The sequence below is a fragment of the Anomaloglossus baeobatrachus genome, chromosome 5 (genome assembly GCF_048569485.1).
Source record: "Anomaloglossus baeobatrachus isolate aAnoBae1 chromosome 5, aAnoBae1.hap1, whole genome shotgun sequence".
NCBI classification, from domain to species: domain Eukaryota; kingdom Metazoa; phylum Chordata; class Amphibia; order Anura; family Aromobatidae; genus Anomaloglossus; species Anomaloglossus baeobatrachus.
The window spans coordinates 195662806-195675936 of NC_134357.1; the positions used below are offsets into that span (position 1 = coordinate 195662806).

General features: G+C 46.3%; 1 protein-coding gene across 12 annotated transcripts in view; it reads left to right on the top strand.

Annotated features, from left to right (window-relative positions):
* KCNMA1 (potassium calcium-activated channel subfamily M alpha 1) overlaps positions 1 to 13131 on the top strand; it is a 1029133-nt gene that overhangs the window by 593016 nt on the left and 422986 nt on the right. For all 12 annotated transcript variants that reach the window (XM_075349081.1, XM_075349079.1, XM_075349082.1 and 9 more), the window contains exon 5: positions 7557 to 7668. In XM_075349081.1, the coding sequence (XP_075205196.1) occupies positions 7557 to 7668 (112 nt within the window). The remainder of the gene's footprint in view (positions 1 to 7556; positions 7669 to 13131) is intronic.

A 13131-nucleotide genomic window follows, 5' to 3' on the forward strand; every position in this document is an offset into this window, starting at 1 on the left:
ACAGCAATAGAAGCAGTTTTGAATTGCCCAGGCCAAAAAAACCCTGTAGGGACTCACAAGAATGAGGATCCGTGATGTGGGTTGTGGGCTTCCGTATTTTGTCCATAATACCAATTAATACCTCATATATATTTTATATATATTTCTGCACATAACATTTTATACAGCATGCAGTCAGGCCAACTTCATGTAAGGCCTTGCGTAGTGGAGTTTCTGTCCCTGTATGGTGCAAATAAGTGCAGGGGCAGTCCGTCTGGTCGAATAGTATGGGCGTTTAATGGGCTGCTGGCCAGGCAGTTATTATGCACCTGCATGTGTGAACGGAGCCCTATGCAAGCCACTAGTGTGCATTTTATCATCCAGCAATCGCCCCCTCCATATTTTGGAGATGTGTGTGTGATTTGCTCCTCTTGCACCTGTGATGCCTCCACCTACTGGGGGTTTGGCTGCATCCTGTTAGTGTATGTATAAATGGCCTTAATTACCTCCTCGATAGTAATGACCCTCCACCTTGTGTGTGCCCTAGACTATTTAAATAAATGTACAAGATTTATCAGACTCCTTCTGAAGATTATATAATGGGCAGTACGACTTCAGCCGAATGTGCACATTAGACACTGGTATTGCTAAAAGTGAAGTTCTTCAAAACTAGTGGCATGATGTTATAGAATTCATGGAGTTCTAATTTGGACAGTTTATGATTTGCCTTTTGGGCTAGCAGATATTGCCATGCATAGGTTATGTAAGGTTTTATTCTACTTTGCTAGAAAGAAAAGTTCCTAAATAGCCCTTATGTGACACATATGGTAGATCCATAAGGGAGTCTATCACCAAGATTAACATATAATTCTGAGCATAGTGCTTTGTAATTCATGTAGCCCCTATATGAAAGTATCTGCAGTGAATGCTGCTGCAGACAACGCTCATTAAAGCTACATTCATACAACCATCCCATTTTTGCAGTCCGCAAAAAAACAGTCCTGTTTTTCCAGGTATGATCCGTGTGACATTAAGTTTACATGAAAATAAATCATTATCAGAAGAGATTTGTAAATTCAATACTTTTATTACATCATATATATATATATATATATATATATATACTAGAAGGTGGCCCGATTCTACGCATCGGGTATTCTAGAATTTACGTATTGTGTAGTTCATGTATGATTTTTGTTACATATATATATATATAGAGAGAGAGAGATGTTGTTGTGTGTAGTTACCAAGTGTTTGTGTAGGCGCTGTGCATGTTCTGGGTGTTGTCTGGGTGTGACGGGGGGTGAGAGCGGTGTTGTATGTGTGTTGCGTGTGTTGCGTTGTTTGTGGAGCGCTGTGTGTCTGTAGCGTTGTGTGTGTGCTGCGCAGTTTGTGTGTGTGTGGTGTGTTTTGGGGGGAGGTATGTTTTGTGCAATGTGTGTGTTGTGCGGTATGTGCGTATATTTGTGTGTGCCGCGGTGTTTGTGTGTTGGGTGTTGTGTGTGTGCAGCATTGTCTGTGTGTGTGAGTGTCTGTGTAGGGCAGTTGTTTGTGGTTCCCAGTGTGTGTGTGTGTGTGTGTGGTGTGTTGTGCAGTGCACGCGCGTGTGTGTGTGTGTGTGTGTGCATCAGCCTCTCTTCTCTCAGCCTACCTCTCCCAGCCTCCCTCCTCCCAGCCTCCCTCAGCATCAGCCTCCCTCTCCCAGCCTCCCCAAGCATCAGCCTCCACCAGCATCAGCCTCTCTCCTTCCAGCCTCCCCCAGCATCAGCCTCCACCAGCATCAGCCTCTCTCCTTCCAGCCTCCTCCAGCATCAGCCTCCCTCTCCCAGCCTTCCCCAGGATCAGCCTCTCTCCTCCCAGCCTCCGTCCTCCCAGCCTTCCCCAGCATCAGCTTTCCCCTCCCAGCCTCCCTCAGCATCAGCCTTCCCCAGCATCAGCCTCTCTTCTCCCAGCCTCAGCCTCTCTCCTTCCAGCCTCCCCCAGCATCAGCCTCTCTCCTTCCTGCCTCCCTCAGCATCAGCCTCCCCTTCCCAGCCTTCCCCAGGATCAGCCTCTCTCCTCCCAGCCTCCTTCCTCCCAGCCTCCCCCTCCCAGCCTCCCTCAGCATCAGCCTTCCGCTCCCAGTCTCCCCCAGCATCAGCCTCCCCAAGCATCAGCCTCCACCAGCATCAGCCTCTCTCCTTCCAGCCTCCCCCAGCATCAGCCTCTCTCCTTCCAGCCTCCCTCAGCATCAGCCTCCCGTTCCCAGCCTTCCCCAGGATCAGCCTCTCTCCTCCTTCCTCCCAGCCTCCCCCTCCCAGCCTCCCTCAGCATCAGCCTTCCCCTCCCAGTCTCCCCCAGCATCAGCCTCCCCAAGCATCAGCCTCCACCAGCATTAGCCTCTCTCCTTCCAGCCTCCCCCAGCATCAGCCTCCCCAAGCATCAGCCTCCACCAGCATCAGCCTCCCTCGTCCCAGCCTCCCCCAGCATCAGCCTCCCCCTCCCAGCCTCCCCCAGCATCAGCCTCTCTCCTCCCAGCATCAGCCTCTCTCATCCCAGCATCAGCCTCTCTCCTCCCAGCATCAGCCTCTCCTCTCTGTCCCCAGCATCAGCCTCTCTCCTCCCAGCCTTCCCCAGCATCAGCCTCTCTCCTCCCAGCCTCCCCCAGCATCAGCCTCCCCCAGCATCAGCCTCTCTTCTTCCAGCCTCCCCCAGCATCAGCCTCTCTCCTTCCAGCCTCCCCCAGCATCAGCCTCCCTCTCCCAGCCTTCCCCAGGATCAGCCTCTCTCCTCCCAGCCTCCGTCCTCCCAGCCTTCCCCAGCATCAGCTTTCCCCTCCCAGCCTCCCTCAGCATCAGCCTTCCCCAGCATCAGCCTCTCTCCTCCCAGCCTCAGCCTCTCTCCTTCCAGCCTCCCCCAGCATCAGCCTCTCTCCTTCCAGCCTCCCTCAGCATCAGCCTCCCCTTCCCAGCCTTCCCCAGGATCAGCCTCTCTCCTCCCAGCCTCCTTCCTCCCAGCCTCCCCCTCCCAGCCTCCTTCAGCATCAGCCTTCCCCTCCCAGTCTCCCCCAGCATCAGCCTCCCCCTCCCAGCCTTCCCCATGATCAGCCTCTCTGCTCCCAGCCTCCTCCAGCACGCCGTGCTCCTCTGCCGACACTCACACACCCGATCGCATCCACTCACACACACCCGATCGCATCCATTCACACACACCCGATCGCATCCACTCACACACACCCGATCGCATCCACTCACACACACCCGATCGCATACACTCACACACACCCGATCGCATACACTCACACACACCCGATCGCATACACTCACACACACAGACACTGCCGATATCGCACATACGCGCTCACACTCACAACATCCGGAGATACCACATGCCTCTGGCCATGTGATCCTCCGTCAGGTCCTGGAAGGTCACAACAGCACAGTATCGAGGCCGAGAAGCAAGCGATATCGCCGGATGCTGTGAGTGTGTGGAGGCGATGTGAGGTGTGTGTGAGGTGTGTGTGAGGTGTGTGTGTGAGAGTGAGTGTGATCTGATGTGTGTGTATGTTTGTGTGTGTGCTGTTATGTGTGTGCGTGTGGATCTTCCGCCGCAGCAGGACCTTGATGCGCTTGTAACCATGCCAGCATGGTTACCAACGTATCCACACCACTCCCGTGCGAGCGGGGGCCGGGGGGGGGTGGGGGTGGGGGGGGAGTACAGTACTCACCTCCGTGACAGCCGTGTCAGTTCGGGGAATGCGCGGGGGGGTGGGGGGAGGGGGGGGGAGTACAGTACTCACCTCCGTGACAGCCGTGTCAGTTCGGGGAATGCGCGGGGGGAGGGAGGGGGCGGGGCCAGAGCTAGCGTGCATTGCGTGAGGGGGGCGGGGCGTGGCGTGGCCGAATTGCCAATGCCTGCAGGGTGCCGGGGCGAGAGGCCAATCTGTGGGGGGGCGGAGCCTGGGCGAGCGGCTGGCCAATCCGTGTGGGGGCGCAGCCTGGGCGAGCGGCCAATCGGTGTGGGGGGCGAGGCCATGGCGAGCCCAGCGGCCAATCAGCTTTGTGTCACCGTAAGGACACAATTTTGGAGCATGACAGACAGACAGATAGACAGACAGAATAAGGCAATTATATATATAGATATATATATATATATACACACTACAATAAATATTACAAAATAGATTTATTTATAATGTGCTGGTACCCACAGATTAAAAACACCCTACCCCTTAAAAACATACAAGAAACAGACTGGTGCAGTGTGGTATAATAAATATAGATAATACAAAACAAGTTATTACACAGTTATATTGGACCACTGGGTACATAAGGGACTAACATACATAACAAAAACACTGGATGTGCTAACTATATTAAGATTTTGGCTTTATATTTAGTTACTGGACTCTCTCTTATTCTGAGCCAGCCATCCCATTCTGACACTGCATTTGCACTTTATATTACTAAGTTGGTGTTTTGGTTAGCAGGTTTTTGATATGTATGTTAACCCCTTATGTACCCAGTGGTCCAATTTAACTGTGTAATAACTTGTTTTGTATTATCTATATTTATTATACCACACTGCACCAGTCTGTTTCTTGTATGTTTTTAAGGGGTAGGGTGTTTTTATTCTGTGGGTACCAGCACATTATAAATAAATCTATTTTGTAATATTTATTGCAGTGTATATATATATGATGTAATAAAAGTATTGAATTTACATATCTCTTCTGATAATGATTTATTTTCATCCAAACTCAATTTTTTGGTTGCTAGTCTTGATATGGTGAGGTTTGCCATAATCTACGGTTGTTGGATATGGAGTTCTATTTCCTGTTTTGGCTTAATGATCCGTGTGACATCCATGTGACAACCGCATCCATTCCTTTCCGTATACGATTTGTGTGCCATCCGTGTGCCTTCCAGTTTTTGCAGACCGCAATGGAAGGAGGGTTACATACAGTCAAAAGCTAGAAAGATACATAGCTGGATATATAGATAGATAGATAGATAGATAGATAGATAGATAGATAGATAGATAGGTAAATAATGTCCCAAACCCCTGCATTTTGTAATCTTGCACCCTTTAGTGCCTTTCATGTGGCACTGTTTAGCCTTGTTTTTAGCTACAAATTCATTGGTTTCCCCCAAAAAAGTACGTGGGGTCCCCCCTATTTTTTGTAGCCAGCTAAGGGGAAGCAGACAGTGGCAGCTTCAGACCACAGCTGGCAGCTTCTCCTTGGTTGGTAATCAAAAACAGATGGCACCCCATGCTGTTATTTTAAATGAAATAAAATAAATAATTTAAAACAAAAAATGTTGGGTCCCCCCCAAATAGGATCACCAGCAAAGGTAAAGTGGACAGCTGTGGTCTGGTATTCTCAGAATAGAGAGGTCCACGGTTATTGGGCCTTCCCCAGCTTAAAAATAACAGGCTGCAGCTGCCCCAGAAGTGGCGCATCCATTAGATGCACCAATCAATTTGCCTCGGCTCATCCCATTGCCCAAGTGCGGTGGCAAACAAAGTAATATATGGGGTTGATACCAGCTGTGCAATGTCTGCTGGCTTCAAGTCCTTGCATTAGTGATGTCACAGCGTCTATCAGATACCCAATATCACTAACCCAGTCAGTAATAAAAAAAAATAGACGACAAAATAAATTTTATTTGAAAAAAAACAAAAACACTCCCCAACATATTCCCTCTTTCACCAATTTATTGAAAAGAAAAAACAAATTCGGGACCGGTGTACTCTAATAAGGTGGTCCCACGATGATCCATACTCACTGTCCCAGTCAATGAAGAGCAGAATGTCCCCCATTGGCTGGGAGAGCAGTGCAGTGACCTGAGCTAACATCATTACGTTAGGGCAGGTCACCACAGTGGATGACAAGCGCTGACTTCATGAAGTTAGCTCAGTTCAATACCTGCGGTGATGAACTCTGCTGAACTCATGACGTCAGAGCACATCACTCTGTTCGCAGGAGCCCACAATGACAAAGCAACATCACAGCCTTGGGCTCCCGCGATACTTGATGTGAGAATGTGGCAGTCATGGAAGTCAGTGATGAGTGCTGATTTCACTTTTTGTAGCAGAGATCATCACTGCAGGTAATGAATTTAGCTAACCTCATGACGCCAGCGCTCATCCTCCCCGCAGCGGCTTGCAGCATATATATATATGTATATATATATATGTATATATATATATATATATATATATATATATATATATATATATATATATATATACCTATTTAGCAATGTAACCAGCAGGGAGCAGTGCTGTAATGTAATAACTAGATTGATGAAATTCACTTAATGTGAAATATTGTATTGCAATGTATTGATACCAATCAACATTATGAGAAACTATGGTAAGTATACTTAGGGATATAAAGGTTTGTGCCCTATAACAGTTAGAGAATCTAACAGCAAGATGACCACTAACAAAAAGTTGAAATAATGACTGGATCTATGAAACACTGCCCTCAATATATTGTGAGCTCAGGGGGTTCATGTATCATTACAATCCTACGGCAGTAATAAATCTAGTCTATAATTATATAATTCTAAATAGTCAGCAGAGGACACTGTTATTCTGGTATATAAACTAATATAGATGCAATTGCATGTACAGTATAGTGTTGTATTACACACTGATCGATATTGCAGTATCAAATCGGGCACTGTGTAATATATATTTGGATCAATGGATGAACGTGTCCACGTGGATATTAAGTATTAGTCGGTAACAGTATAGCATCTTAGTGATTATTTAGAAAGGTGGTCATTCCATAATTAGATAAAAAATGTAATAGTAATAATAATAAATCTTTATTTCTATAGCGCCAACATATTCTGCAGCGCTTTACAATTCAGGTGGTTCATATACAAACTTGTTTTCTTTGCATTATTATTTAAGGTCTGAACGCAATGCATTTTTTTTGTTATTTTGACCATTTCTCATTTTCAGAAAATAAATACAACATTTATTGCTTGGAAATTCAGAGACATGTTGCCTGTAGTTTCTAGAATAAAAGAACAATTTACATTTCACGCAAAAATATACCTGTAAAGAGAAATATCAGAAAAACTGACAATTTTGCAGTGGTCTCTTAATTTTTGCCAGAGATGTATATAATATTTAAACCCACGAGTATAAACACTGAAGATCGAGATCCATGATTCTTGTTTCTAGATGGGCCTTCATCCTAAAGACAGAAGCTACTAATTTTCTGAAGTTCACTATGCATGCTTCATAGGAGTGCATGGTAATAAGAATACATATTAGTAAAAAAAACCACTACGTGTACATATATTATTTTTATTTCATTACCATTCAGTTCTATGTTTGAGAAACCTGCATATTGCCCTTAAGAAAATGAGCAGCTCCTCTCTGGGCTAAAGGAAGATCTAGAAATAATAGTGGTGACTCCCTGTGTGGATTGTGTACATTGCTCTGAGAAGACAGCCAGTGTGACTGAATGAATATTAACATGACCACTGACTATTCCGGTAATCATGTCGAGCCTTTACCTTCACTTTCTTACAATGTGCCCTTCATCTGACTTTTAACCCCCTTTGTATTCACAGTTTATCGCTGCCAATGACAAGCTGTGGTTTTGGCTAGAAGTGAACTCCGTAGTGGACTTTTTTACAGTGCCTCCTGTGTTTGTGTCTGTATATTTAAACAGGAGCTGGCTGGGTAAGTAGATAGAAAAGGATTACTGTACTCATTACTATGTTACTTGCAAAATATATAGGCTTCTTCTGCACACACTACCTATAATTGACCTACCCTGTGTCGAGATTTCCCTTTAATTGTTTTATACAGTAATTTCTAACATTTTCACTTCTTTGCACTGTGTGATACCCATTTATATTTATATTTAATAAAAGGAATTTATTGATAATAATCTCTACTCAGAATAACTATTTTTGAAAAATGTATGACTGTAGGTCAATTATAGGTAGTATATGCTAATAGGGATCTATTCTAGAAACATATTGTTAACCCTAGAATGCATACCTGGGGCCTCGCAGGCCTGCTAGGTCATTTGTTTTCTATGGTAGATTCAATTGCTTGCGCATTCTAGGGTTAAAATGGACCTATATTTTCTGATTATAATAAAAATTCTTTTGCACACATCAAGGTCTTTGGAGACTTCAAGAAAAAAAAATGGTGCTGTTTCCTCATGGGAGGGGTTGATTATTTTACTAAATACAGTGCCCAACCTACATATGGTGCAATTAGCAGCCAAGCCTTTTCTGTAGCATCCAGTCCATAATTACTGTGATGAACAATGGCAGACTAAAGCTGTTAATGCATTCTAAGGATTCTTGATTCCTGAGGGAATGCCCAGTTTATTCTAAAGTCCAGCCTGGAGGCTCCATAATCCATACCTGCCAACGGTGCCGATTTTGCCGGAACAGTCCTACAATCTGGACAGCAATAGGAGTAGGGCTTAGCAAAACCATTCTCATAATGGTGTAGTTTAATGCTGGAGTGGGAGTAAGTCCAATATATATGTATTTATAAGAAACTTTAGTAAGGATAGTTTTATGTTTAAAGGAAACAATTTTGCTATTTTCGACGATGCCATTAGACTTTGCTTACACTATCAGTAAATTAGAGGAAAGGTTTTTTTCTTTACTGGCCAAGACAGAGTAGCATGGAGCTCCACTTTGTATAACATCACAGAGCACTGATCCTACTGATAGGGTTTATAAGGCCCAGTTACAGATTTATAATATCCAATATGAGTATGACATCAGAGTCCATTCTACCACTGTGAACAGAACTATTAATTTTTTGGATCACATATAAAAGCCATTGAATAGGACAAATTGTAAAGCCTGGAAACGTTTTGGTCATATAAATGTTTTATAGAAGCGTGATGTGACCAGAGCACACTGTTAAGGAATTGGGATTGATCATTTGATTACAGATAGACAGATCAGTACTGATGTATACAATGAGCAGGATAAACCGTATGTCTCCCTACCGCTCCCGCGCTGATGAATCATTTGTGAGGCTGTACTGCCCTCTAGTGTTACAACTAGTTTTGTACAGTTTCTTACATTTATTATGTGCTTGGGGGAAGTTTTGCGTTTTTATTTTTAGGTCTGTCTTTCCATTAGGCCCCTTTCACACATCAGTTTTTTCCATCAGTCACAATCCATTTTGTGAGTGATGTGACGGATCTGTCGCAAATTGTGGTAAAACTGATGAGACGGATTCTGTAAAAAAACGGATTCGTCATACCACATTTTTTTTGATCTGCAGTGAATTTACACAACAAGCTGAGCATGCTCGGTTGCAAAAAATGGAATCATTCGATGGATCCGTCATTTGACGGATGACGACGGATCCTGCGCCTATAGGCTTCACTTACACCAAACGACGGACGTCGATGGACAGAAAAAAACGTTACTGTGGGCGTCGTCTCCATCCGACGGTCACACATTTTTCCACGGATCCGTCGTATGACAGATGTAACGTGACGCCATCCATCGCAATCCATCGCTAATACAAGTCAATGAGAAAAAACGGATACAGAGCTGGATCCGTTTTTTTCACAATTCGACGGATTGTGACTGATAGCAAATAACGGATGTGTGAAAGGGGCCTTAAATGTGCACTGTCCAGGGCTTTCCAGTTGCATTTTGTGCTATTTCTTTGGAGGGCATGCTTCTTAATATGGTGCTTAGCAGCAGAGAAGGATATAGGCATTTGAAACAAAAACAGAGATTGTCTCTGCCCCGAATATTATGCTGTAAAAACCATTACAATGGGGAATGGTGAGTGCCTAAAATCTACTCATTTCGCATGTCATAAAATCTTAGGTAATTTTGTAAATATTTTTTTGTATTTGGTCATTAGAAAATATTTTCTGCTATAAGTACACCAGTAGGAGGCTAATGATCTCTGTGATGGGTAACCTGATATCTTCTCTACTGAAGACAAAACTATTGTGTTACTGTTTCCATGTTACAGGATTCCCCTTTGCCATTGCAATTCTTGCGGTTCTTCAGGTAGAAAGCCAGAAATCAGTCTAGTCCCAAAACATATCACCTTCCCAGTGTATGAACAGTTCTTCCAGTCCATGTCTAATTACTTTTGGATCCCCACTCTATTGTTACCTCTGGCTGACAGGACACTTAACACTTCTATGTACAAATAAAAGCAGAGTTATAAAATAAGCAAGCCGGCATTATGGCTGTCATTTATATAGGAACCATCATGGTCCTCTATTCTAACCATGAAAAGGCATTTGGACCTGTGGAAAAGAAAAAACATAAGTGTGTATATATTCTTATACCGACAGTATAAGCGAAGCACATAGGCTTGTAGGGCTTAGGGTAAGTTCACACAGTGCGTTTTTCGCGGCGTTTTTGCGCGTTTTTCGGGTGCGTTTTTGCTCAGAAAACTGCATGACTTTGCTTCCCCAGCAAAGTCTATGAGTTTTCATTTTTGCTGTCTGCACACAGCGTTTTTTTTTAGCTGCGTTTTTGTGCTGCACACAAAAACGCAGCATGTCAATTATTTTTGCGTTTTTCACTGCGTTTTCCACCCATTAAGTTCAATGAAATGTTCAAAAATGCAATGAAAAACGCAAATTGCAAATATAGCTGCGTTTTAGTGCGTTTCTATGACTAAAAACGCAGCTATAAACGCAAGGAGTGGGTAGTAAAGTGACATGTACAGGAAGAGGATTCCTTCTGTCAGTAAACACAGAAACGTGAATCCTCCAGATACCGCCACCGCTGCTTCAATCTTACGTGCGGCGCCATGTCAGCTCCCGTGCGCCGCCATGGCCGGGCAGAAGGTGGAAGCAGCTGCGAAAACAAAAGTGAACAGTAGAAAAAAAAATGTCATGCTCACCTGTCTGCAGACTCCCGGTGCCATGTCTGCTCCCAGCTCCTCTCCCGGTACCACCGCTCTGGGTGTGTGCAGTCTCCCCGGGCACGTCCGATGGCTGCAGGACCTGGCGGTGGATCACCTGATGCGGTCACCTGACGCATCAGCTGATCGTAAGGCTCGCGGTGACGCCGGCACCCGGCCGGTTTCATCTATTAGCTGATCCTGCCGTCAGGAGACTTCATCAGCTGATTACCGGCAGCTCCTGCAGCGATCGGACGGGATCAGACTCCGCTCCAGGAGCTCCAATCAGCACATAAGTGAGTATTTTTTTTTTTTTGCACTGATGCATCAGCTGATTGTATAAATGGCTTTTATACAATCAGCTGATGTGTGATGTGATTCATGTCCTTTAACCTGACATCATCTGATCGGTATGCCTTCCAGCAAACCGATCAGATGATATTGGTTCCGGATTGGACAGCGCGGGACCCTTGACACAGGATTACTGCAGAAGGGGGTTCTTTATTTCAATAAAGATTGAGTCACTAATTGTGTTGTGTTTTATTTCTAATAAAAATATTTTTCTGTGTGTTGTGTTTTTTTTTATCTTTACTAGAAATTCATGGTGGCTATGCCTAATTTTGGCGTGACACCATGAATTTCAGGCTTAGGGACAGCTGATAATATACAGCTAGCCCTAACCCCATTATTACCCAGCGAGCCACCCGTCACCAGGGCAGCTGGAAGACATGGATACAGCGCCAGAAGATGGCGCTTCTATGGAAGCGCCATTTTCTGGGGTGGCTGCGGACTGCAATTCGCAGCGGGGGTGCTCAGAAAGCATGGTGTTACACCTCGTGGCTCTCCTGTGGCAAGGAATGAGACAGTCTCCTTGCCTGCCACAAGCGCTCCTGCTCAGCAGCGCCGAAGGTCTGCCAGACTGCAGGAGAAACCTCCTCAGAGAGGCAGCACAAGGGTGACACCTAGTGGTACTCCTGTTGCAAGAAATGAGGCGGTCTCCCATTCCTTGCCTGCCACAGCTCCTCCTGCTCAGCAGCCTCAAAGGTCTGTGAGGTTGCGCAATGTGCAGAGGTTTGCTGCTCAGGGAAGCAGTGAGACTCCCGTTATCTCTACACATTGTGAGACCGAGGATCCCGCCTCTATTTCCCAGAGGCAGGAGGGTGAGCATGTGCTATGCTTGGTGGATCCTGATTCGCCCACTGACGTCACACGGCTTGATGACAAGGCTGGTGACGTGGTGAATCCTGACTGGCCAGGCTGGGATGTCGTGGATCCTGATTGGGTCAAGTCCGTCATCTCCGCCTCGCGCCCGCCCTTGGCTGGAGCTACACCTCCTTAAAAGCTCCTCCTGCCATCATGGCGGCGCGCGACCGTCCTTCTATGTTTGGATATCTGGCAGCGTGCTGCCACGCCACTGCTCAGGCATTATCGTCTTCTGTGGGCTTGGCCCTTGCTGCTTAGGCAGCACCTGGTTTGCAGGCCGTGTCCCTGCCTTGCTGCTCCGGCAGTAGCTCCTTCAACAGGCCGTGTTCCTGTCCCAGGTGAGCTCCTGGAGTCTCCACCGGACTCACCTGGTTATTGAAAGCACACGTGCGTGGGCACTTCTGTGCTACCCTCGTGCCATATTCTCGTGACTTCCACTGGCACACGTGCGTGGGCACCTCTGTGCTTCCCCGTGCAACAGGTACACCGAGCCGTGTGATCCCTGCCATACAACCCACACGGGTTAGGGCAGACCGGTGTACATAGATCGTCTGTGACATTCCAGACGATCGCTAGCAGCAACCCGCTCACTCTTCACCCACCATAGCAGCGGTCCCTTACACCGCACAGTGGACCTTGACCGGCGGAAGCTGTCCATTCCCCATCTTGGCACGCTTCCCCGGGTCCCCCTCGTAACATTACGGTCGCGCCAAAGGTCTGGCTATGGCTGAAGAGCAGCAGCAGTTGCTGTGTTATGTGCAGCAGTTGGAATCACGTTTGGCAGCAGTGGAGCAGTCTTCCTCCGACAAGACTGCTCTGACGACAGTCGCCACCCAGGCGGCAACCCAGGCTGTGCTATTGGGCGGAAGGTCTCCTCGCCTTGCGCTTCCAGAGCGCTTTAGCGGGGACAGCTCCGAGTGCCGTGGGTTTATAAACCAAGTTACCACCTACTTAGAGCTGTCCGCGACTCTTTACGCTACCGAGAAGGCGAAGGTAGCCTTCGTCCAGTCCCTGCTCACAGGGAGAGCGCTGAAGTGGTCCACGCCGTTGTGGGAGCGCAGAGATCGGGTGGTGAATAAC